Source organism: Guillardia theta (genome assembly GCF_000315625.1).
Source record: "Guillardia theta CCMP2712 unplaced genomic scaffold GUITHscaffold_27, whole genome shotgun sequence".
Classification (NCBI taxonomy): domain Eukaryota; class Cryptophyceae; order Pyrenomonadales; family Geminigeraceae; genus Guillardia; species Guillardia theta.
The window spans coordinates 17,160-40,630 of NW_005434647.1; the positions used below are offsets into that span (position 1 = coordinate 17,160).

The 23,471-nt window shown below is 52.2% G+C and overlaps 7 protein-coding genes across 7 annotated transcripts in view; 3 read left to right on the top strand and 4 right to left on the bottom strand.

Annotated features, from left to right (window-relative positions):
- Positions 1–373: 373 nt before the first annotated feature.
- GUITHDRAFT_106941 (HSP70-like protein) lies at positions 374–4,979 on the top strand (the record flags this gene model as incomplete). The annotated part of the gene is made up of 23 exons (XM_005833951.1): positions 374–394; positions 444–975; positions 1,038–1,129; positions 1,191–1,268; positions 1,310–1,369; positions 1,439–1,491; positions 1,626–1,719; positions 1,769–1,856; positions 1,902–1,999; positions 2,156–2,215; positions 2,361–2,446; positions 2,608–2,680; positions 2,724–2,780; positions 2,874–2,915; positions 3,056–3,118; positions 3,306–3,342; positions 3,414–3,502; positions 3,559–4,086; positions 4,183–4,254; positions 4,411–4,485; positions 4,583–4,698; positions 4,754–4,841; positions 4,887–4,979. The coding sequence occupies 23 exons, from the start codon at positions 374–376 to the stop codon at positions 4,977–4,979; spliced, it is 2,595 nt and encodes an 864-aa protein (XP_005834008.1).
- A 137-nt stretch (positions 4,980–5,116) lies between these two features.
- GUITHDRAFT_106942 (hypothetical protein) lies at positions 5,117–6,792 on the bottom strand (the record flags this gene model as incomplete). Its single annotated transcript, XM_005833952.1, has 6 exons — positions 5,117–5,373; positions 5,415–5,466; positions 5,536–5,636; positions 5,759–5,816; positions 5,969–6,162; positions 6,300–6,792. 6 exons carry the CDS (start codon positions 6,790–6,792, stop codon positions 5,117–5,119), a joined length of 1,155 nt encoding a protein of 384 aa, XP_005834009.1.
- Positions 6,793–7,735: 943 nt separating this feature from the next.
- On the bottom strand, positions 7,736–8,434 carry GUITHDRAFT_52696 (hypothetical protein; the record flags this gene model as incomplete). The annotated part of the gene is made up of 2 exons (XM_005833953.1): positions 7,736–8,014; positions 8,135–8,434. Coding segments are annotated over 2 exons (579 nt in total), but the record flags the coding sequence as incomplete, so codon positions are not given.
- A 1,491-nt stretch (positions 8,435–9,925) lies between these two features.
- Positions 9,926–11,158, bottom strand: GUITHDRAFT_106944 (hypothetical protein; the record flags this gene model as incomplete). The annotated part of the gene is made up of 7 exons (XM_005833954.1): positions 9,926–9,974; positions 10,031–10,149; positions 10,191–10,349; positions 10,408–10,440; positions 10,481–10,561; positions 10,705–10,804; positions 10,857–11,158. 7 exons carry the CDS (start codon positions 11,156–11,158, stop codon positions 9,926–9,928), a joined length of 843 nt encoding a protein of 280 aa, XP_005834011.1.
- Positions 11,159–13,391: 2,233 nt separating this feature from the next.
- On the top strand, positions 13,392–15,332 carry GUITHDRAFT_106945 (hypothetical protein; the record flags this gene model as incomplete). The annotated part of the gene is made up of 7 exons (XM_005833955.1): positions 13,392–14,396; positions 14,449–14,505; positions 14,553–14,660; positions 14,718–14,822; positions 14,875–15,026; positions 15,079–15,245; positions 15,292–15,332. The coding sequence occupies 7 exons, from the start codon at positions 13,392–13,394 to the stop codon at positions 15,330–15,332; spliced, it is 1,635 nt and encodes a 544-aa protein (XP_005834012.1).
- A 2,492-nt stretch (positions 15,333–17,824) lies between these two features.
- GUITHDRAFT_106946 (hypothetical protein) lies at positions 17,825–20,412 on the bottom strand (the record flags this gene model as incomplete). The annotated part of the gene is made up of 15 exons (XM_005833956.1): positions 17,825–18,034; positions 18,081–18,176; positions 18,225–18,295; positions 18,343–18,395; positions 18,438–18,545; positions 18,605–18,708; positions 18,758–18,838; positions 18,899–19,083; positions 19,138–19,313; positions 19,360–19,435; positions 19,490–19,540; positions 19,595–19,876; positions 19,935–20,096; positions 20,137–20,260; positions 20,368–20,412. 15 exons carry the CDS (start codon positions 20,410–20,412, stop codon positions 17,825–17,827), a joined length of 1,824 nt encoding a protein of 607 aa, XP_005834013.1.
- A 1,684-nt stretch (positions 20,413–22,096) lies between these two features.
- Positions 22,097–23,471, top strand: part of GUITHDRAFT_159567 (UDP-glucose 6-dehydrogenase) — a gene marked incomplete at its 3' end in the record, with an annotated part of 3,918 nt that continues 2,543 nt past the window's right edge. The window contains exons 1-9 of the mRNA XM_005833957.1: positions 22,097–22,119; positions 22,363–22,442; positions 22,489–22,539; positions 22,589–22,645; positions 22,695–22,830; positions 22,876–22,976; positions 23,072–23,143; positions 23,189–23,275; positions 23,322–23,361. Coding sequence (XP_005834014.1) covers positions 22,110–22,119; positions 22,363–22,442; positions 22,489–22,539; positions 22,589–22,645; positions 22,695–22,830; positions 22,876–22,976; positions 23,072–23,143; positions 23,189–23,275; positions 23,322–23,361 — 634 coding nt within the window. The 5' untranslated portion in view covers positions 22,097–22,109. The remainder of the gene's footprint in view (positions 22,120–22,362; positions 22,443–22,488; positions 22,540–22,588; positions 22,646–22,694; positions 22,831–22,875; positions 22,977–23,071; positions 23,144–23,188; positions 23,276–23,321; positions 23,362–23,471) is intronic.

The window sequence follows — 23,471 nt, forward strand, 5'->3', positions numbered from 1 at the left end:
AGGAGGAGAGGGCGGGGCACCGAGTTGGTGTGGTGAGAGTGAGTGAGGTTAAGGGGATGGCGAAGGAGGTGAGGAGGCGAGGAAAGCAAATTGTCTATAGCCCTTCTGGCAATAACTCCCTGCTCCCATCTGAGTTTCAAACTTGTGGTTGAGAATGCGGCTCTGAGACACAGTCAACAAGTGAGAGAGAAGGGCGATCAAATCCGATTTTTCGAATGCTAAATTCATGATGATTCTCGTAACTGAATTTGATTTGCATTTGTAACGGGTACATTACAGGAAGACAGCTGTATTGGATTCTTGTTTTCCACGTGCGAGTGCTGAAATGTTTTTCGATTGTCATTGTCCTGACATTATCTTTAGGAGTGGTGAGATGCTGAGGTCCAGGATGAAGGTGAGGTGAATTGACTCTGCTCCTGGAAGCTGAACTCTGGTGTGCTCAGGTTGCCTTTCAGCTCCTCGCTTGTCTTGTCCTTCTTGGCAGCGACGTGTCGCTGGCTCAGAACGTGCTCGGCATTGACTTTGGGTCTGAATGGATCAAGCTTGCAGTGGTACAGCGCAGCGCGGGAGTTCAGATCGTCCTGAACGAGGCTTCCAAGCGCAAGAGCCCCAATGCTCTCTCTTTCGGAGCAGAGCAGAGGGAGTTTGGTGACACTGCCATGGTCAAGCCTCACCTCGCCTTTACCCACACCCGCGAGCTGCTTGGAAAGAAGTATAGCAAGGAAGCGCTGGATGCATACGGCCCGCACTACTTTCCATATGAGATAGAAGAGGATGTGGAACGCTCGGCGATCAGAGTGAAGGAGGGAGATCGACATCTGTCGCCTGAAGCTCTTGTTGCCATGGTTCTCACCTACGCCAAGTCGCTCGGCCAAGCGCACACTGGCGAGAAAGTCGCAGACTGCGTGATCACAGTGCCAGGTTTCTACCGGCAGTTCGAGCGACAGGCCGTCCTGGATGCTGCAGCGATCGCTGGTGAGACGAGGAGAAAGATACTTGGATGAAGAATCAAGAAGGAGCGATGACCTTGCTGCCAGGCCTCAATGTGCTTGCGCTGATGAACGACCATACAGCGGTGGCACTCAAATATGGCATCGACCATAACGTCGCATCTCTCACGGAGCCACGAGTGAGCGAGAGCGAGAAGAGCGGAGGGGAAGGGCAGCATGGGAGACCTGACGAGGTGGCAGAATGTCGTCTTCTATGACATGGGATCAACTGCTACCCGCGTTTCTGTCGTGCAGGTGAAAACGCTGAGGAGCCTCCCGGTGAAGCCTTGCTTTTGCTCTTCTCACTCCTGTCGCTGCAGTTCAGTGCGATACCGGACAAGGAAGCCTTCCAGAAGAACAAGACGCTTGGGCAGCTCAAGGTGGACTTAACATCCTCGTCCTCCTGTTTCCTCCTGCCCTCTTCTCTATCTTCCTCATTTGCTGCCTAGGTGCTTTCGACCGCCTGGGACGAGTCCCTTGGAGGCTACGCTTTCACCAGCAAGTAATCATTTTCATCGTTTTTCTTCTCCTGCTCCTGCTCCTGCTCCTGCTCCTGCGGGTCCCCTCCTGCTCCTGCTCCTGCTCCTCTTGAAGTTTCTTGCCCTCGTCTTTCTATCTCTCACTGCATTTGGTTAGAGTCGCTGAGATTCTCAAGGGCAAGAGCAAGATTGACCCCTCAAAGAACAGCCGCGCGATGGCCAAGTTGATCCAAGCAGCAGAAAAGACCAAGGTGATGTCCTTGTCTCCTTCCTCTTCCTTGTGCTCATGAAGCTTCGCAGGTCATTCTGTCGGCAAACAAAGACGCTCACCCGACGATCGAGAGCTTCATCGACGACTATGACTTCCGTGCCTCCATCATGCGCGCTGGTCTACTGCTCCTCTGCCCTCTCTCCCACTCATGTGAGCTCGCAGACTTCGAGGACGCGTCGCGGCATCTGCTGGAGCGTGTGGAGGGTCCGATCCTTGAGGCTATGAAGCGTGCGAACTTCACAAAGGACGACATCCATTCGGTCCTGGAAGAGAGGGAGAGGATGAGAACGGAGAGAAGAGGAGGGAGAGAGGAGGGAGAGAGGAGGGAGAGGGGGAGAGGAGAGAGGACTGGCAGGGGGACTGACAAGAGGCAGGTTGGAGTCATTGGAGGAGGATGGCGCATCCCGATGGTGCAGGATAAAATTCTTTCCTCAACTGGCAAGCCTCAGCTGGACAAGACTCTCAACGCAGACGAGGTAAGGGCAATGAGGATTGGGCACCAGAAGAAGAGGCAGGAGCAGGGGCAGATCGAACAGGACAGGACAGAGGAAGGCCTCGCTGGGGGGGGGGGGAGAAGGAGAAGGAAAATGCTTGTGTGTCAGCCGAGCTGAAGGAGTTCAGGCGTTCTGCTTCGGCGCTGCTCTTTACGCTGCCTCCTTGTCCACTGCGTTCCGTCTCAGGAAGTTTGGAGTTCACGACATCACCAGGTAGGAGGAGGAGGGTGTGGAGGTGTAGCAGAGGCTTGCGATGGGTGTGGAGGTGTAGCAGAGGCTTGCGATGGGTGTGGAGGTGTAGCAGAGGCTTGCGATGGGTGTGGAGGTGTAGCAGAGGCTTGCGATGGGTGTGGGTGTTGCCTGATGTCTGGCAGTTTCCCCGTGAGCATCGACATCGACTCGCTTAGCGGTGGAGTTGACGAAGTCGCTGAGACCGAAGGCGAGGAGGTGCGAGCTGGAGATGAGCTGGAGATGAGCTGAGAGATTGCAGGAGAAGGCGGAAGGATCCGAAAGCTCACCTGGCAAGAAGAACGTGAAGCTGTTCAAGGTTAGACTCTTGTTGCCCTACTCCTCTCCCTGCTCCTCTTCGTTTCCCTCACCTGCATGTCTGCCGCCTTTGCAAGTTCTGACGGGTTTGCAGGCTGGCCATCGGATCCCATCCAAGCGTCTACTGACCTTCAAGGTGATGATGATAATGATGATCGTAATGATGCCGATGATGATGATGATGATGATGATGATGATGATGATGATGATGATGATGATGATGATGATGATGATGATGATGATGATGAGATAGAGCTAAAGCTGATGGCTTCACAGAGGGACGAGGATCTCACTTTCACCCTCAAGTACGACGACGAAGTTCCTGCTCACACCCCTGTGGTACTATCCTGTAGCTGCCACTGCTGCTGCTTGTGCTCCTCCTCCTCTCCCCTCCGCCCCCATGCACCATGCACTCTCCTCTCCTCTTCTTTTCTCCTCCTCCTCCTCCTCCTCCCGTTTTGACTTCCTCAATTCCCTTGATTCTCTGTCTCTTGAACTGGCAAGGTTGGTGTCTCACTTGTGCCAGGTGATCGCTCGTTACAACATCACGGGCGTCAAGAAAGGTGAGCGAGGCTTCTTGTGTCTCCCTCTGTCTTGACGTGCTCGGGTTGGTTCTTATTCTTATCCCTTGTAGCGATGGAAAAGTTCCCCAACGCTACCGGCAAGCCGAAGATTAACGTCTCATTCCGGTTGACTCGCTCGGGGCTGGTGGAGGTTGACAAGGTGAGGGAGGAACAGGAGGAAGAGAGGGGGAGGAGCGGAAGTGACGGGAGGGACAGGCGGAGGTTGCTATCGAGGAGATGGTGGAGGTAGAGACGTGCGAGACCGTCAAGCCTCCGGCCAAGAACGAGACGCAGGCGAACGAGACGGCAGGAGAAGCGAAGGAGGCGGGGGAGAACAACCAGACGGCAACGGGCAATCAGACGGAGGAGGAGGCAGAGAAGAGAGTCTGTACTGTCAAGGAAGAGAAGAGAGTGCGGCGAGTGGCGCTGGTTGTGGCGGCAGAGACGCCGGTGCCTCGCCCCTTCACGAGCACCCAAGTGAAGGAGACGAAGAAAGTGCTGGAGGACTACGACGAGAGGGAGAGGAAAATCAGAGAGCGAGCGAGCGCGTTCAACGCCTTGGAGTCCTACATCTACACCACCAAGGAGAAGCTCGAGAGCAACGTCGAGATGCGTGAGGTCACCACCGAGACCTTCCGCAAGGACTTCACAGCACAGCTCGACAAGATGAGCTCGTGGCTGGACGAGGACGGCTGGGAGGCCGACACCCTCCTCCTCCGCTCCAAGCTTGCTGAGCTCACACAGGTCCTGCTCCTCCCCATGTCCCCATGCTCTCTTCTGGCCTCTCCTCGGCTTCTCTTGTTCCCTTCCCCGTCACTTTTTGCTCATCGTGTCTCTCAGGTTGGCGATCCAGTTTTCTTCCGCATGAAGCAGGCGATTGAGAGACCTGTGGCAATCGAGAAGGCCAACAAGGTCCCTCCCCCTTACTCCCCTTGTCTCCTACTCTCCATACCCCTTTGCTCATCCTACTCTTCTCGATTCCTTCTACCTGGTTCTCCGCTTCCTGCTGCTTCCTCTCTTCTCTCTGTGCTCCGCTTCTCTTGTTTCTCATCTCTATGTCCCTTGCAGATGCTCGTGGCGATTGAGGAGAGCGTCAAGAATCTCACAAAGAAGATGTCTTGGCTCAACGAGTCGCATACACAGGTCAAGATGGGAGGAGGAGGAGGATAGGTTGAGGGCGGAGCGAGAACCAGCAAGAGGGAAGGAGAGGAGATTTTTGTACAGGCTGACAGTCGAGTAGATGGTGACGAACAAGACGGAAGCGTTGAAGGAGTGGATGAAGACCAAGATGGAGGAGCAAGAGAAGCAGCCGGCTCACGAGGACCCAGTCTTCACCTCGGACGAGGTCTTTGCGAGGTGACTCTTTACAGCTTCACTTTCCTCAGGTGACCCTCGTGATCCTCCACCTCAGGTTCCCTGCCATCGAGGAAGCGCTCAAGCGTCTGGCTCGCGTGCAGAAGCCTCTCCCTCCCAAGAAGCCCAAGGCCGAGAAGAAGGAGGTGAGGGGACGCGGGGAGGCTGCCGGTGCTGACCTGAAGGTGCAGAACGAGACAAAAGTGAACGCGACGGAGGAGACGGAGGGAGAGAAGGGGGAAGAGAGCAAGGGCGAGGAAGAAGAGACCAAGACCGAGCTCTAGAGTTGGAGTAGGGGGAGCAGGAGGATAAGTAGATATGAGTGTCATGGGGATTTCGTTTGCTTAGGTCAGAGAAGACTTTCGGATTCTTTTCTTGCCACTCAATCGCCTGATGCTTTGAGGAGAGCTGAGGATCGCCATCACGTGTGGGTGTAGTGTCGGAGGATCGCGTGATGTTCCTCCAGCCTCAGCTCGTCGCTTGAGTTGGGCGACTGGACGTGAAAATCCATCGAGAGGTCAGGACGAGGCCCCGTCGAGCTCCAGGACCAGTCAAGCTGCTTCCTCCTCGCGAAGTCCAGCATTCCCGTCTTGACTCGACGAGATTCGTTGCCTCCGCTGCCTTTGGCAGTTGGCTGCCTCCCTCTCGCTGCCTCCCTCCGCATGGAACTGTCGCCAGCTGCTGCAGCATCAGGGACAGCACGAGGAGAGCACGCGCACCTGAAGCCACGCGGAGATACTCGTTGAAATTGACCCGCCTCGACGCGACACTCTAAGAAACCGACAAGAAAAGCTCAGTGCATCCTTCCTCCGCTTCCCCCGCCTTGCAGTCTTGTCATACCGTGGTATGCAGAGAGTTGATGAGAGTGGGAGGAGATGTGCTTGTCTCTTGCTGGGGCTTGTGCCGTACGATCGAGCCAGGAGTGATCTTGAGACGAGATGCTGGAGAAGACGTGTAAAGGGCGAAGAGAGAGAGGGGGAGTGAGAAGGGATGGAGGGAGAGGGAGAGAGAAGATAAAGAAACATGAGCAGTGACTAGTAGCAGGTCGTTGGTCACCTTCGACCCATGACGAAGACATGGCCATGTGCTTGAGGATTGATCCGCGAGGAAATGCTGGAAAGCTGATCGAAGAGAGTGAGGGAGAGAATGTCTTTCTTGGATCTTCTCTGCTCCTCCTCCCCCTCATTTCCTGCATCCTTTCATCCTTATCCTGAAACTCATTCAGACAGCGCGCGCGGGAGGAGGAGGACAAAGTCTTCACCTCTTCTCTCACTTGTCGGTCGTTGGATGGAGGGAGGTATCCCATCACGTTCAGCAGCTGGTCAGGCTCGGATCGCTCCTCTGACTCCATGGCAGATGCTGGCCTGGGTCTGTCCTGTTGCTCCTCCAAGCGATTGGGAAGCGACGAGTAGCCGAGCGACGTGGCGGGTCTTGAGATTCTCAACCGCTTCTCGCTCTTTGACGTTTCTTTGGACGAGAAGATGCTGCAAACATTCTCAATACCCTGCTACTGCCCCTGCATCCCCCCCCTGACCGCCACCACCTCCTCTCCTTCCTCGTCACCACCAAACTTCTCAGGCAAGAGGAGAGAGAGCTGGGCTCACCATGTCTTTGTCTGCAAGGCGAACTGACGATCGCCCGCAGCTCTGTACCACAGTTAAAAGCGGAAGGCAGCGGAGCAGCATGAGCACTTGCGCGCGTCTTGCTCTTGTTCTCCCCCCGCTCGCCCCCCGCTGACGGGCAAGTGCGCTCGTCGGCTGTTGATGGCTTTGATGGCAGCAGCTGGGGACTGAAGTCAGGAACGGGAGGGAAGGGCTGGAGGAGGAGACGTCTCTTGGGAGGGCTGGGGAGGTCGAAAGAGCGCAGAGAAGCTCGGAGGTCCTGCAGCATCTTCATGGAGGCGACGGTCTCCCCGAAGAGATGGTTGGCTTGGCGGACCATCAGCCTCGCCTGCAGGTTGCTGTCGGTCTTGGCTCTCGCCAGATTCTTCCCGTCCTCGTGGAAGCGAATCGATGCTCTCTCCAGCCCTCTCACCTCGTCCACTGCGTTGCTGCCCAACTCGGAGGCGAGAGGCTCAAGCTCAACCTGTCCCGACATGCGAAGCTCCGTTGCTGCGTCAAATGCTGTTTCCAACCCTTTCCTTCCCTTGCAGCTTCCCTCTCATGTGATCATCAACACTAACATATCTCCTCATCCCCACGGTACATCCAGAGCAGTGCTATGACCTGCAATCCCGCCCTCCCATGCCCTCCTCTCCTCTCCTCTCCTCTCCTCTCCTCTCCTCTCCTCTCCTCTCCTCTCCTCTCCTCTCCTCTCTAGGTTTGCAGTCCGGCGTTGACGGGTCAAGCAGTTGACGCCCAGGGAGGGCTTTTACATGTAGGAGGGGAGGGGGAGGGGGAGGGGCTGAGAGATTATTTGAAGACTTAAGGAATGTGAGAGCTTAGGGGTATGGGTTCGACGAGTTCTCAAGTCCACTGCACGCTCTGAGGCGCAAGCGGTGTGAACTAGAAGCTGCTGAGATACAAGTCAGAGGGAAGCGGAGCATTGAGGTGGCCGAGCGATGGCAGCCGAGCAGGAACCGCGGCAGCTGATTAGGAGCAGGCCAAGGTCAGCAAGGCGACGACAGAGAAGATGATGCTGGAGGACGAGGGAGTCTGAGGGAGAGGGTGGAGGCAACAAGCAGGCATGAGAGCGTCATGCTCCTTTACGATGAATCTTCGGGAAACTTTAAGAGTTTCTCCGACGCAATCAGCTGCGAGCTGTCGCTCACGAAGCTTGCTCGAACGTCAGGGCGAGACTTGAGATGAAATGCGCTCACGTCGTAGTCGAGAAGAAGGATGCTGTCTCGTAGCCTGCCGTCTCTCGGAGTAGGACACATGCTCTGCCTCCTCGTCGCCTCCTCCTCTAGTTCCCTCCAGAGCTCCAGCGGCTCAGTCGCAGGCGTCCTGTCCATGATGTCCTTGCGGATGTTAACGAAAGATCGCTCGAGCTCGAGCTCGTCGGTGTAGGGGGGCCCGGAGGAGAGGAGGAAGGGCATGTTGAACGGATCTTCAATGATGTTTCCGACCTCCTCGATGGCAAAGAGAGCCCAGCAGATAATCGCCACCGCGGGGATCATCAAGATTTTCATGCTGTGAACGAGGACGAGGGGAAGAGTGAAGCACCAGACGCTGAGGAAGCGAGAGGTGTGACGGGAGTAGGAGAGAGGTACGGCAGTCTTGACTATCCTCTCGGCGTTTGCTATCGTTGCGATCAGGCGGCTCACCATGTTCTCTGCGTGCCCCCTGCTCTGTTTCACGTCTGCCACTGCGACGGCGATCTGCAAGGCATCCATCTCCATCTCCCTTCCAGTCGCCTCGTCCACTCGCTTGTTGGCTTGCCGGATCTTGTCGGGGTCGGAGAAGACGCATTTGACAATGGCTGAGAGCATCTTGCACACAGCAAGCGGGCGATGTCGAGACGTCCAGATGAGCTCCACGTCTTGCTCGGACAGGATCTCCTTGAGCGCCTCCTTCTGGCTCTTGCTACCCTGCGCCCGTCCCGACCTCAGGTGATGAAGAAGAATGACAGGGTAGGCGGCGAGCAGCTGGAGGAGGTGCTCCCGGTCCCACCCCCTCATCGAGCTGTGAGCTATGCAGCTCAGCTCGCGCACGGCAGAGATCATCTCGCTCCAGATCTTCCTCGCCTCCCAGAACCTGTCGTAGGCTGAGTTGGTGCGGAAGACGAGGAGGAGACTGAGCGCGCCTCCCAGGAGCGCGTGTACGGACGTGCTCATGCCCTGGGTGAGCAGAACGAAGTTGAAGGAGTTGGAGGAGTAAGCGAAGAAGACAGAGACGGCGAGGAGGAGGTTAGCGAAGAGATGAGACTTGATGCGAGAGAGGGTGGTCGAGCTGAAGATGGTGACGAAGTTGAGGGCCCACTTGCTGGACTTGTGGCGATCGGGAGCAAGGATGGTGTGCTTCTCTTGTACCCCTGTCTCCAGTCTCGTCACCTTTCATCCGCATCCTCGCAGCACGCGGGTGACCTATGCTCCAGTTGTCGTCCAAGATGGTGGTGGGGAGCAAGGAAGACATCTGCATGCTCTCTCAGACCCTCGCCACCCTGCCAGATCTCCACCATCTTGACGGTCCTTGGAAACGAAGCCGGGCAAACGCGCCTACTGCAAGGAAGCTTTACATGCATCACTTGCTCACAAACTCACCAACCTCAGGAGCTTTACATGAGCTGTGCTCACACCTAAGTCACGCTTGAGTTTAGAAACAATGGCATCGGCGTTACCGGTTGGGTTACAGAGTTGACAGTGATTGAAAGAAAATACACAGGAAGCATTGAAGATTAACATCACGAAAAGCCGGATGAAGACTGAGCATTCCATCTTGAATCCAGCTACTCAAGGATGATGTTAGAAGAATTTTTGAAGCAAAAGCTACAGCACGTAGGAATACAAGATTGGAAAATGGAGGGAAAACAATACGAGAAGGAATGAATGTAAAACGAAGATCAGGGCAGTATGCCGCATTGGCTAGCGAGCACGAGGGCAGGATCAGTAGCTGCAGATAGGCAACGAGAAACGTAGAGGGGGAGGGGAAGAGGAAGCCTGTAATGGCATTCGAGCGTCGGAGCTAGACCGGTGTAGGGGAGAGCTTTTATGGTATCTAAAAGTAGATATATAGAGCTATATATGGGACCTAAAAGTAGATATATAGAGCTATATATGGGACCTAAAAGTAGATATATAGAGCTATATATGGGACCTAAAAGTAGATATATAGAGCTATATATGGGACCTAAAAGTAGATATATAGAGCTATAAAGATTCCCGGCCACCGCGGCAGTCAGCCCGCCTCCGGCCAGGGAGTCCAGCAGGCCCTGTGACGGGTCTAGGCCGGCTGCAGTGCGGCTCTCGAATGAGGCACCGGTGGCTCAGTTTGCTTGCCGCACACCCACACCCCTTCCGACTCCCGTCATCAGAGTACGGTGCTGTACGGGCACGGTAACTTCACTGCCGCAGTGCGCCTTTGGCAACCGTCCGGTGTGCCGCCGCCGCCCCGGCGGGGCCCACCGAGTCAGCGGCGCCCGGCGTGACCGTCGCCGAGTACGGTCCGTTCCAGCCTGCCCCGGTCCCGGCCGCTGGCCCCGGAGTCGTGACCGTGCACAGCCGCGGCCGAACTTGGAAGCGGCGGTGCGGCATCATGGCATAATGCCGCCATAATTTACTTAGTTTTGTTTATCAGAACAGTGAAAATTCTTTCATTTCTTGCATCAAAATCTTGTTGCTCCTGCTCAAAGTCATGTTATCCATGTTATCCATGATACATGCTGACGGTGAGCTCACCTCGCTAACAAATCCGAGACTTTCATATGTTGAAATTGTTTTGCGCGCGAAGATAATGAGATTGTCTCATCTTGTCCTTGCACAACATAATCTTGCCTCGAATAGACCTCAACAATCGCCTTGTAAGACATTTCGCACATCTCATCTCTTCTCGTGATACCTCCAGACTGTCATTCAAGTCATCATCACTAGCTTCTGATTCAGAAACTGGGACAGGCTTGACATGATGGATCTCTTCAGCATCGACCAAGCTACTGTGGTTGGCAGAGCAGCTCTTGATGGCCTCATCCAGCTCACACAGCACTTTGCTCATCTCCTCCTGCAAGCTTCCACCTGTTCTCTCAGTGCACGAACGGTTGCTGGTGGTGTAGAGGCACCTGGAGGTTTCGTTCAGGCTGCGCAGATTCGATCTGCGGAGAGAAGAATTTGTGAGGTCCCTGAGAGCCTCACTACTGTCAGCACATGCTTGACGCTTCGAAACACCATCACTACATCCCAACCGCGAGGTCGTGACATCTTGTTGCAAGATGTCTGTTGAAACACGCACTGTGAGAGTGTTCTTCCTTATCCGTGAAAGCTGCTCTGGTTTCAAGTTTCTTGAAAGCTCCATCTAACAAAGGCAGGGGCATGAGAATGAATCATACCACGAGTCATGTTGTGCAATCTAACATCACCCAGTTGGACTGCAGGTCCTCGACGTCGTCAAACACTTTGGCAAGCAAGTCAAAGACTCCATCCTTCCCGGTACAATCTGTTTGGATGGTCCAGCCCAGCCTGCAACATGAACAATCATGTGATGAGATGGTCAACCAGATTATTAAGCAACCTCGTGAGCCGTGCATGGATGAATTCAATAATTTGGTCTTGACCGTCTGCTTCCTTGGTATCGTTCAAATTGGCATTTTGCCAATGACTCAGCTCAGATCTATTATTTGGATGGCCTTCCTTTGGTGTAAACCAACATTCTTCTCCCCGTGGCCTGACTGAGTTGATCTGCGATCTCACCCTCGTACTCGTGTCTGGGCGAGCATGGTTTCGAGGCTGCCGTACACGAACTTCCTGAGCTGCTTGCCAGGGAGTCACGCCGTCTTTCACTTGCTGCAGCATCTTGTTGATGCTTTCTCGCATTTGCTGCTCTGATCCAATCTCGTTCATATCTGCTCTGCTGCTCGTGCCGCTTCCTTCCGCTGCTTGCTCCACTGCTTGCTCCGCTTCCTTTTGAACTTTTGAACTGGCGTGGAAGCACCTCCTCTGAGTCCGGCGGGCCTGACCGTCAGCACTAGTGGCAGGACAATGGCCCGGGGCTGATCTTGCCTGTAAGCCCAGGCCCTGCCGTGTAAGCAACTGCAAATTTGAACTGTTGCATGTATATTTCAAAATTACTTCAGGAAAAAGTTATTTTACAACAGGAACATTCAACACACCTATTTTTAGGATATAGAACTTCTTTTAATACTCCAAAACTATCTTTTTGGAGAAATATTTCTATAGTTAGTATTTTAGTATTTTAGGCTAAGACTTCTTGTACCAGAGAGATATGCAACTACATGCATTTTTAGATTCAACCCTTTACATTAGTTATATAGGTCTAAAATGATATATTTAGAACCCCTACCTCCTTCTTCCTCCAAGAATTAGGGGTACTATGGTTGGCTCCACCCGGCCGACCTCATCTCACAAATTTTCTCAAGTAAGTACCCCACCCCCCCACCCACCAATGCCTGAAACATGATTTAAAAGGACGGGTCCTACCCCCCTTCGGTCATCCTCACCCATGACCACCCCCTTCATTCAGCTTCACACCCCCAGACCACCCCTAACGATCGAAGAATCAGGCTCATGACCCCCTCCGTTGAGGGGTCACAAGTGGGTAAAACTGTTCCTGCACCCTACCCGGACCCCGACGTTCATGTTGTCTTTGCTGGACAATACACCGGTACTGTACTACCCCACCCTTCTCGAATAATAAGTACCATTTGGTCTGCAATCAGAGTTGGAACTGATGACCCCGCATTCTATTTCCCCCATCGAATTCCCACCCTACCCCCTTTCCCACTCAACTTTTGACTCATACAACCCCGTCATCATCAACCACCGGTGTCGATCCTTGTTCACTACCCCCCGGCAATCAACTCGCTTGGCCATACCCTCTAACCCCCACGAGAGGCCGGGTACTACCCCTACTTCTATCGTTGTATCAACTACCCTAAATTGTTTTCTACAAAAGAGGGGTAGTAATCATACTCGAAGGTACCCCCACCCCCACATTCTCCCTGCTGCAGCTGCCTGTCGCCATCGCGCGCCTCTCCTCCTCTGCCGCTGCTGCCTTATCATGCACTCACCGTCCTTTCGCTCTCCTCCTCCTCCTCCCGCCCTCCAACCCCCCAAAAACAAAAACCTCTGTTAACAATCTTCTTCGGTATTTCTTCCAACAGTCTCGCATTCCTCTCGTCTCCTTTCCTTTCTCTCTTGCTTCCCTTGGCCCATCTAGGGTGCTTGTTAGTACATGCTGCTTTTCTTGGCCACCAGTTTGTGATCGAGTTCTTGCGAGACAAGAGTTCCATTGTGCTGGTAGTGCTTTAGCTAGAGTCACTGCAACTTCATTCTGCGACTTCATGGTTCGTTTCGGTGCTCATAGGCTGCTGACTACAATGTTTTCTGGTGTGTTTGCTTTGTCAAGTTCTCACTTTGCGTTTTCAGATTGAAAGTGAACAAAATCTTATCTTCTTGGGCTTGTCCCACATCCACTAGATCAGCCTGCAAGGGCGTAAACGATTTTTCCATCTCAAGGCCTTAGGTTTGTTGTTTCTTATTTCTGAGCGTGATCAAGATGTCCAGAAAAAGCATTGAAATTGTGGAAACGTCCATGAAATTGGACTCCAATTCACTTTCATTGTTTCGGAGACAGCCCCCAGCAGAAAGTAATGCACTCGCACTTACCTCTCCCATAGACGATGACTACTTGCCGCCATCGTCTAATACAGGAGGCCTCTTATTAAACCCCAGCGTTTTGAAGAACGAAAACGACCTGGACGGCTGGGAGATAAAACCGTGCTCCTTCTTACACAATTGTAGAATAACGGTGATGGTTGGAAGTACTTTAGCAAATGCCGTGCCAGCAGAAAAAGGAGGCGACGACTGGATGAGAATGCGAGGTCAATACATTCAGTCGAAGGAAAGTGCTATTAAAGAAGTACATTGGGAGACAAACAGGGTTTTGACCAAATTTCTTGATTGTGTGGAAGAAAATGATAACGCAATTGATACTATGGACTCGGAAGCATTGTATGAATTTGCGAGCAATGTTTTAAAGGTCCTCGCGAGTTTAAACAAGGTGGTGTCACCAATCTTTTCTGCGCGAATGCCCAGACCCTCCGTGAAACAAGTATTTCTTCCTCCGGTGGCGTCGGACCCTGAGTATACGGCAGAAATTTTGTCTCATTGGGTAATTGAAACAGCCTCAACCACTCGCAAAGCACTTTCTTTCATACGCAGACAAGCAACGATTTTAAGTGACATTCTGAATGATGTGAAGGAGTCAGCGGATGAAGAGTTAGCCGAAATTGAAAGGTCAAGGAATGCAAATGTTGAAGAGGCCGCCGAAGAAAAGGATGCAGCATATCAGGTCCATCCTGGACCGAAGCCAGAAAAGAAATCGGATGAGGACAAGTTTGCTGCTATAGCACATACAAGTGGCCCAATGCCAGACAGTGATCGATCACAAGATCTTGCCAAAGAGATCAAGCTGACAGGACTGATGACTTTCTTTGTTCGCAGAGCAGATTACAGGGCTTGTCAGGAATTACTTGATCGCATTGGAGAGACACAGGACTCATTTGATAATCGGGGGAAGAACAAGAAGGGTTCAGTGGGACTGAATGTTCTTACAGCAATTAGGAAAGTACAGAACCAGACGGGAAAACTTGGTGTGCACCGTACTTCTCTAATGCCTAACGAATTCGAACTGGTGAGGAAAATGACGTTGTTCAGAGGAGGGATTGATAGCGGCGACCTGCTGTGTGAAGTAGCAAGTCGCTTGAAGCCACTTCTTTTTCAATCTAGTACATGTGTAATAAGATCAGGAACTATCGGGATGGGAATGTACTTCATAAATAACGGCAAATGCAACGTTTCAGTACAAGGTTCGCAAGTGGCAAAGCTGGGATATGGTGACTTCTTCGGAGAGGTTGCTTTGACAATGGCTTCTCAACGAACCGCGGATGTAGAGGCTGAAGGTCTTGTGGAACTATTTGAATTTACCCGGCGCGATCTCAAAGATGTTGTGTCAAAGTATCCTCACTTATTGAAACGCTTGAAAGACCAAGGAAGGGCTAGAATTAAACGGGCTTGTTCATCGCGTTTCAGGGTTATAGAAGATGGGGACGGTGAAGTTACTGTAACATCATCGCGTGATTCAGGCCAACGAGACTCACCCAGCAATCAAAGAAGTGGTAGTAAGGGCCAGTCAGAGCAGGGTTTGCAATTTGGTGATGGGGACGCAGTAGATCCTCAAATCGTACAGAGATTGAAGTTCCTGTTTGAGCCTGGGGTATCTGATGAAGAAGAAGATGTCGAACAACCAAAGCTCACCGACAAAGCCTGGAGAGACATTGTGGGAAAAATGAGAAGGGTAAAGAGCATGAAAGTCCCAGGCAAACAAAACTGATGGATGTCCACCTCTTTTCAGGTTCAAGTACGTGAAGGTGAGAAGTTGGTAGGACCCGGGGTTGAAGGCAACAGCATCTACATATTGGAAGCTGGAGAATGTCATGTTCTCATAAACAATCTCAAGGTTGTCAATTTTATTTCAAATTGAAAGTTCTTTCTCTGATCCTATCTTTCAGGTTTCTGGAATGCACCCTGGAGACTTCTTCGGAGAAGTCGCCCTGATGCTGTCGATCGAGAGAACAGCACAAATCGTAACCGCGACACCCTGTACATTATTACGCCTAAAGTCAGAGGAACTTTGTGATATTCTGGACGCATATCCAGCTCTGTAAGCTATCGCTTATCCGACGAGTCGTTAGTTCTGACGTATGCGCACTCAGATACAGAAATTTGATGTCGTTGGCATCCAAACGCGCTGATAAACTTCAGAAAGCCTATGAGGAACTAAAGGGGACCGAACCGACCACCACTGCAAAGGCTGCCAGCGAACCGATGGGCTGCGCACTTCCTCCAGGGTATGATTCTAACCCTGACGAGCCAGGATCAGGTATGTTTGATGAGCGAAGGGCCGTCCCGCTGACAATCTGCAGCAGGTTCACCGGGTACTCGAATAGAACAAGTCTCGGATGAATAAGGCATGAATCTTTGCCGTGAAAATCGCTGGAACTGATTGGATTTCCAGTCTTTGACTTGCAAACATGTTTATGTGGGGATTTGCGAATGAATTTCATCGTAGCATTTGATGAAATCCAATGAATGTTGAAATATCTTTTCAGAGCTTTGCAAATCGCCATGTCTACTTTACACCAACCTTCTAATTAACACAGCGGTGCAGAGAACTATCTTGTCACAAAGCAACCCTGCGTTTGCAGTAGGTTTCTTTCGAATTTATGACGTTCATTCAGCTCAAGTCATAGATGATGAATAGTTTAAGTGAGAGACCACGAGCAATTTTAGGTAGGAGTTCTTTGGAAGAGCGGCAGCTTCGTTGGTTTCAAATGGTTGATATTCGGCACCTCACTGGATTTGGAAATGGTTGGCTGATAGTCGTCCTCCTCTGCAACACATGCGATCTCGTCAATCTGATCAACTCGTGCCTTCTTCTCCTGATTTCCTTCGCCTCGCTCCATGGCCTGCCGCTTGTCCCCACTGATGGGGTCTTGAGTGTCCTCCACGTTCACGGACATCTTATAGGCTCTCGAGCATGAATTAACCTCGGCTAGGAAATATAAGACACCAGGACACACCGACTCGTACGCACCTGATCCTTGACGTTCGATTCTTCTGATCTCCCACCTTTCAAACTTGAGAACCCACAACTTTCACGAGATCACTGGCTCCTCCAATAAATAGCCACCTATCAAAGGATCTAAAACACTTCGAAGACGGCTTCTAATCGATTTGAGCTTCTTGTTCCTGTTCAAGCAAAATTATTCAGACAAGGCACACGCATCACTTTCATCTTCTCTTTACCCCCATGTTGCCTAAATTTGTATGGCTCACCCTCGCCCTTCTTTCCCATCCCATCTCTCTTGATCCTGCATACTCACACCTATTTTCTTTTCACATGCTCATCTGTCCTGGTGTGATCTGAAATCTTTTCTAAACTACTTCATGATAGACAAACTTCCTTCCATCACAACATGGTTTGAGGTGTTCAATTCTTCGATCCCCTTGCTTTCTCCTCATAGTGAAAATTATCTTTCATGTGGGTATAGATCAAAGTGCTAAACCCCCATGATCAAACACCCACAATTTCTCAAGTTTCCTCTCACTCAAGATATATATGTCTCATTCCTTCGGTCTTGAAACACACATTCTTTGTTCCTAACCTCTTCGTTCCCTGCTTCAAGAAACTAGTCTCAGCTCAGATAAGCTCTTCCTTTCGCTTCCCGATTCGCCATATCTTTCATTTCATCTGCTTCCTTATTACCTCTCCTGCGCCCCTTCTTCCCTCCCTTCCTCCTCTTTCCCATCCCTGAATCTCGATTGTCGCCATCTCCAAAGAGCTCCTCTTTCCCGCAGCCCCCACCCCCCTTATCTCCCTTCTTCTACCCCACCATTTGTCTCCCCTCCTCCTGCTCTGTTCACCTACCCCTTCCTTCTACCAGAAAAGTACCCCTGCAAGCCCTCTATTCTACGTACCTTCTTTGTATCACCTACTCAGTCATAACCCCCACCCCCCTATCCCCCACAGGCAGACCCTCTATAATATACCAGATAGCCACCCCACCTGGCGGGTACATGACCACCCCTACCACACAACTCGACACAATTTGGGTGCCAATTACCCACCCCTATCTCCTTATATGTGCCACTTAGTCTAAGGGGGGTAGTGAACCCCTACCAACCTCCTACTCAGCCTTTACCCTACCCCCCTCTTCAGCCACATAAAAGCAGTCCCACCAAAACCCCCACCTACCCCCGCGCTTTCGCCAAGATATCAGTGGTTGAAGGGGGTCCTCTCAGACAAAGGTGCTGGCCTTTTTACGGCCAAAATTTTTGATTTGGAGAGATTTTCAATTCTTACTGGTTATAATTTCAAATTAAATAACACACACATTTGAACATTTGGCATCAAAAGTTAACATGATTTAAGGAGTTCCCGCGAGCGACGTTGAAAGCCTCCGTCAACCGGCGAGACTCGAAGGGAGTTGGTAGTACCGTACGCCGTACTCGGAGTACCCGCCGGGCCGCCGGACTCAGCGGTCAATGATTCGGCGGGCCGCAGCGGCCAGTTAAGTTAGCCTGGGCGGCTAACCGACATGACTGAGTCGCGGCGACTCACTGAGTCGGTCACCGGGTCAACTTGCAGGCTTCAAGTCAAGTTGACTGTCACACCGCCGGAGTCCGGGCCGACTCGGAGCCTGGGAGACAGGCTGAGGCTCAGCGGCTCGGAGAGCGACTCCGTACCGCCGGCCGCATCAGTGCTGCATCACTGCGGCAGCCCGGCCGGCCGCGCGGGCCTTACGGTGCCAGTACCGGGTAAAGTTTCAAGCGTTTCATTCAAATACAGGCGAGGGTAAGACTGAAGGATCGAACAATCAGACTCCGAGTGACTCATCATCAGTCAGTGATCACTATGAGCCGGATCGTTCGCCTCAAGACAAACATTCATATCATACGTTACATCAAAGTAGCCTCGGTGCGTGTCGTTAATCGTGATTCCAAGCGTCGTCCCCAACAGTTTACAGCAAAGCCCCTCATTTCCTCCTGCTGTTCCCACTGGATCGACGTTTGTTCTAGCGCACAGTGAGAGAGCAGGCAATAAGGTTTGGGGGGCATCAGCGTCACCTTGAGAAGCTTCTCGTCAACATCTTCCCTTGGCGCTCTCACCTGTTCGAGCACAAGTCACAGCAGCATCGTCGAGTCACGTCCCTACCTTGGAGATGGGAACCCACTCGTCCTCGTCCTCTGTGCCACCGACATACGTCACGTACAGCTTCTCCAGCCCCTCGCCGCCTTTTGGTGGTTTCATCTGAGCCAGGGGATCAGCGGCAGCCGGCAGGGGATTCCCCACTCTCACCTTCTTCACTTTTGCGTGCCACCAGTCTCCTTCCCACTTCACCTCCACCATGCATCCGTTGTACACCCACTCTGCCATGACGACCATCAGCTGCGCTCCACCGACGCCATGACGTTACCGTGCACAGGAGCATCCTTCCTGGGTCTCTTTGTCTCCCGGTCATCACCGCGTCTGACGACTCAATCAGATAGGGAAGGAGAGGAGCGAACGGACCTTTCAGACTTCGACTCAGGAGGAGGAGGAGCCTTGTCCCGGATCGTTCGGATGTCATCGCCCACTTCTCTCTTGGAGAGGATAACGTACTCGATGAAGTGCGGCCACCTGCCACGAGCGACCGTGACCTGACACTCTACTCTCCTCACAGTCAAAAGGAGTAGCACCAGTTTGAATAGCCGCTGCTCTTGATGATCAGTTTCCTGGTCCAATCCCAGGGATTCTTGACGTCCAGGATGTTCTCTTCTTTTTCTTGAGCCTCTTTCTCTTCCTATTGAGTGCAAGCTTCAGCAGCAGCTCGTGACTAGGAAGGGACAGACCTTAGTAGCAGGGGCTTGCTGCATGCAGGCGTAAGTCCACATGTCTCGTTTGTTGATGCGATTCTTGTCGATCTCTCTTTCCTGCGCATCACCATCGGTCTCAGCACAGCTCTGACAGGAGGACTGGTGGTCTGTTGGCACCTTCTCTCTGGTTGGAGACTCCGGCCGCCTCCTTTTTATCGCCATTGGCTTGGAAGCATCGTCATCCATGAGGCCTGCCTCTGAGGAGGGCCAGGTTGAGTCCCCGTTGTCCAGAATTTCCTTCCTATCCTCTGCCATAGCCCGTGCGTCTGCATCGGCCTCGTTGAAGTCATGCTGGCCCATAGCTGAGAAGGAGCAGCACGTTAGGTCACAACCAGGGAAAGGGATCAAGTGTGAACCGTCAGTGCTCGAATTCGAGACCCCCTCCTCCTTCTTGATGGTGTATTCGTCTGATGAGGGCTGCATTTGCGACGATGAGAGGGCAGGGAGATGGTTTCCATTGTAAGGTTTCGCTCCTCTGTTGGATGCTTGAGGTGTCGTTGACGCCGGCCAAGTCCATACATCATTTTTGGGACTGCGGGAAAAGTCAACTTGTAATGACTTTGTGACAAATTCCAGACCTCATCATATTCTTGTTTGCTCCCGGTTTGACATTTCTGGAGTTTGGGTCGGACATAGAAGGTATGGATGTGGGACCTTGATAGACATTTGACATGCTCAAAGGTTCACAAGGCACGTCTGAACTGCTACAAAGGAAGTCGATGGATCCCTTGCTGCTGCTTTGAGTCTCTTGTTCAACCTCTGCGTGGAAAGAATCATCCCGAAGTATTTCAGGTTAAGAAGAAGGAGTCTTACTTGGCTTGGATATTGAAAAGCCGTCTGTGAAGCTTGAAAGCGATGGTGTGCTTGGCACAAAACTGGTCGTGAGCGTCTTGAGAGGAGAGCTCGAGTTCTGAGTAGATAGAAATTCTTTGTAGGCCATTCCAATGCCAAGGAAGTTGTATACATCGGCTGCTTTGATGTGCAAATTCCCTTTCCCCGGCGCGGGAGGGAGTTTTCTGAAATGCTTGAGCGCTTCGAAGTAGAATCGCGCGTAACTCTGGCATTGCTCAACTGTTTTGTTTCCAACTTTGGCAGCTACAGAAGCGAGAGATGTCAAATCCCTTGACGACGGATGCTCAGAGGGTCAACTCACCTAAGATCGAGAAATCGGGAGGGAACTTTTGTGAGTCGATGGCGTTAACAAACCTTGTGTTCTCTTCCTCTGTCCAGAAATCGAAACCTTTCCTGAGTTCCTGAGGGCTCAACTGCGCATTTCCTCGCGGCTTCAACAAGTTGATGATGTCATTTTGCAACCCTGCCGCCACTTGTCAGCACGTGGACCCAGCGCGGCCAACCCTTCTGGCTGTGACCTGGGAGCTGAATGCCGTTCAACATCGAAGGAATCCCGTTCAGAAGCTGGAAGGTAGGTTGTTGCATGATGGACATGAAGTCGTTCGGATGTCTCTGCGTGAGATTGTTCTGACAGGAAATCATCAGATACCCAACGATCGGGAAACAGAGAAACAAGAGACAAGCCTGCCACCCTGACCGCCCATGGCATGAGGAACCACTCTTAAGCCTCTTACCTTCACTTCCACTGACTTGGCGGAAACGTTTTGGGGTTGTGCCATCCACCACACCCCCTTGATTCAGAGCCGTTCAACCCGACGTTGCAGGATACTGTTCCTGAAGTCAAAGTGACTACTGAGGACCGAATCGACATAAGACAAGCCTCAACATAAAACACGAGCCGAGTTGCAAAAACTGACATGATCCTCAGATTTGATGCGGCAACAGGAATAGACGGGATCATGCACAACACTTGAAGCTATCCTTTAGCTCTCTACCAGTATCGGGAACAGATAGGAGACGTAAATGTATCGTCCAACTTTCAAGTTCGAAGTAAAGTCATCGAAGCAAAAGAACAAGAGCCATGTGTGTGGCAACCGCATTTTGAGTCACTAAAGACACACACAAGCACTGAAACAAGCAACAGAAGACTATCATCAAGCATCCTGAGAGCCGCATGCGCACTGGGTGTAAACATGGAGTCAGGGTTAAGAAGCCCTCGGCAGCGAGTCGGAGAGACGGGAAAGAGGAAGTGAGAGGGGTCAAGCTAGGATGGTAGGTTGGAGGCGATGTGAGGAGGAGAGATGAAGCCATGGAGGAGCCGCGACAAGGGAGAAGCGAGGGATGCGTCGTTAACATGCCACGGCGAATGGCGGAGGCGAAAGAAACGAGCAGGGGAGCCACCACCCCACCCCTACCTACCTCTTGACACCAAGCTTTAGACTACCGTACCCCATCTAGTTTCTTAGTCCACGATTATGTACCCCCTTTTCTTCTGGGGGTTTATTATGAGAATAGACCGGTACTTTGTAGACCCACCCACTCGATTCTGTGTTTACCACTTGTACCCCCATTCTCAATCTTCTATGCATTTTCCTACACTCCAACGACCACCCAACCTTCTCCCTGATAAACCACCCACCGTCGTTATCAAGTACCCCTCTGACTCTTTTATACACCCGTGCTCTTTACTGTCCTTGGTTATGATGACACCACCCCTTCCTTCACCCCCACCCCTATTTTAAACCACCCACCCATGTATCTGGACAATACCCCCACATCGATGGTTTTCCCAACATGACCCACCCGGCTGGGGCTGAATTCCTGTATGATGCGGTTACCCCCTCCTTCTCAATTACCACCCCGTATTTTCGATCCTTACCACCCTACCCCCTCTAAAACCTTATCCCCTCATATTGAAGATTTTCTACCCCACCTCATCTATACCCTCACATCTGTATAGAAACAAACCGGTTGTACCTCTACCCCTACCTACATTATTTTTAAAAAAATCCCGGCTTGCTCAGCCTACCCACCCCTCCGATCCTTGCAGGTACCCCTACCCACTTTACCCCTGGTCACAAGGATCACAGATGTACCCTACCAACTTCAACCATCACCAACCCCTCATCATGTTCAACTACCGGTTTCTATCTGCGAAGAAGTACCCCTCCTCTCCCATCACTACCTACCCAACTACCTACCCAAGATTGTACTTTGTTGGAGGGCGTGGGGTAGTATGAAGTGTTGAGTAATATCAATGCACTCGGCCCGGGTCTCACCGGGCCCGGCCACGTCACCGCAATAAAGGCAACACCAGGTCTAATAGCTAGCGGCTATTGCCTGCTCTAACCACCGACCCAACCCCTAGCATCCCCAGCAAAACTATTCACCCCACAGCGCTCAATGGGGGTACTGATGGTAAAACGGAGGGGTAGTCCACCAACCCTCTGAGGTAGACTACCGGCGGTGAAGCAGAATGCGGGAAGGTGAGTTCATGCAGGGAGGACGGGACGGGAGCAGGAGCTTGGGAGCAAGAGCTTGATGAGGAGAGGAGAAGCTGTAGGAGAGGAGGAGCTGTAGGAGGATATAAGGAATACATTGGGAAGGGATGGAGAAGCAAGGAGTGTGCATGTGGTGGGGGAGAGAGAACTACGCAGCCAAGTCGTGAGGGCTGCGGTGTAGGACGTCCTCGTCACAGCATATGAAGCGCACTGTGACGATTATTTCAGTGGAAGAGAATCAGCCGCCGTACACAGGCAAGATCTGCTGTATTGGCGCTGGTTACGTGGGAGGACCCACCATGGCCATGGTGACGAGCGTCTTCATAATGGTCTGTCGCTGAGAGAGTGTGGTAGGTGGCGTTGAAGACAGGTCTCACTGTGACTGTGGTGGATCTTAACAAGCAGGTTCAAAGGCTCTGATTCCCTAAGTCAACGGCTGATTGTTCTTTTGCAGAGGATCGATGCTTGGAATAGTGACAGGCTGCCAATTTACGAACCTGGTCTCGAGGAGGCAAGCAGGACTGAGACGACCCCATGCGTGTGTGACTTGTCCTCTCTAGGTCGTCAAGCAGACCCGAGGGAAGAATCTCTTCTTTAGCACAGATGTGGAAGCTGCTGTAAGAGATGCGGCGATCATCTTTGTTTCTGTCAACACCCCAACCAAGGAGTATGGCTTCGGCAAGGGACGGGCAGCAGGTGCAGCACAGACGCTTGTGCTCTCCGGTTGACTTTCCGAGTCAGACTTGACTTATTGGGAGGGAGCTGCTCGCTCCATTAGCAAGGCGACAGTTCCGGGCTCGGCTTTGTTCCAAGGATTCAAGATCGTGGTCGAGAAGAGCACTGTAAAACGAGGAGGAGGAGAGCAGGAGCAGAGGCATGGGGCAGGGGCAGGGGCAGGGGCTAGGGGAGCATTATCCTCATTCGGCTCCACTCGCAGGTTCCGGTCAGCACGGCTGACGCCATGACATGTGTGCTCCAAGAGAACTGCCCTGCTGGGGTTCACTTCCAGGTAGAGCCGAGCTGGCGTTGGAGAGACAATCTTAGTCTTCTCAAGGTGTTGTCAAACCCGGAGTTCCTTGCGGAGGGGACGGCGATCGCTGACCTGACGCAACCTGATCGAGTTCTCATCGGAGGGTCCATGGTCTTGATGCTCCGTCCTCCAACGTGGTCTCACTTTCTCCCCGCAGAGCAAGGAGGGAATCATGGCGATCGAGGCCCTTGCTTCCGGTAGCCTACCCCTTTCTCTTCCTATCTCTTCACCAACCTCTGACCTTAGCATCTCTTCCTCTCCCTCTCCCTCTCCCTCTCCCTCTCCCTCTCTCCTTTTCCCTCTCCCT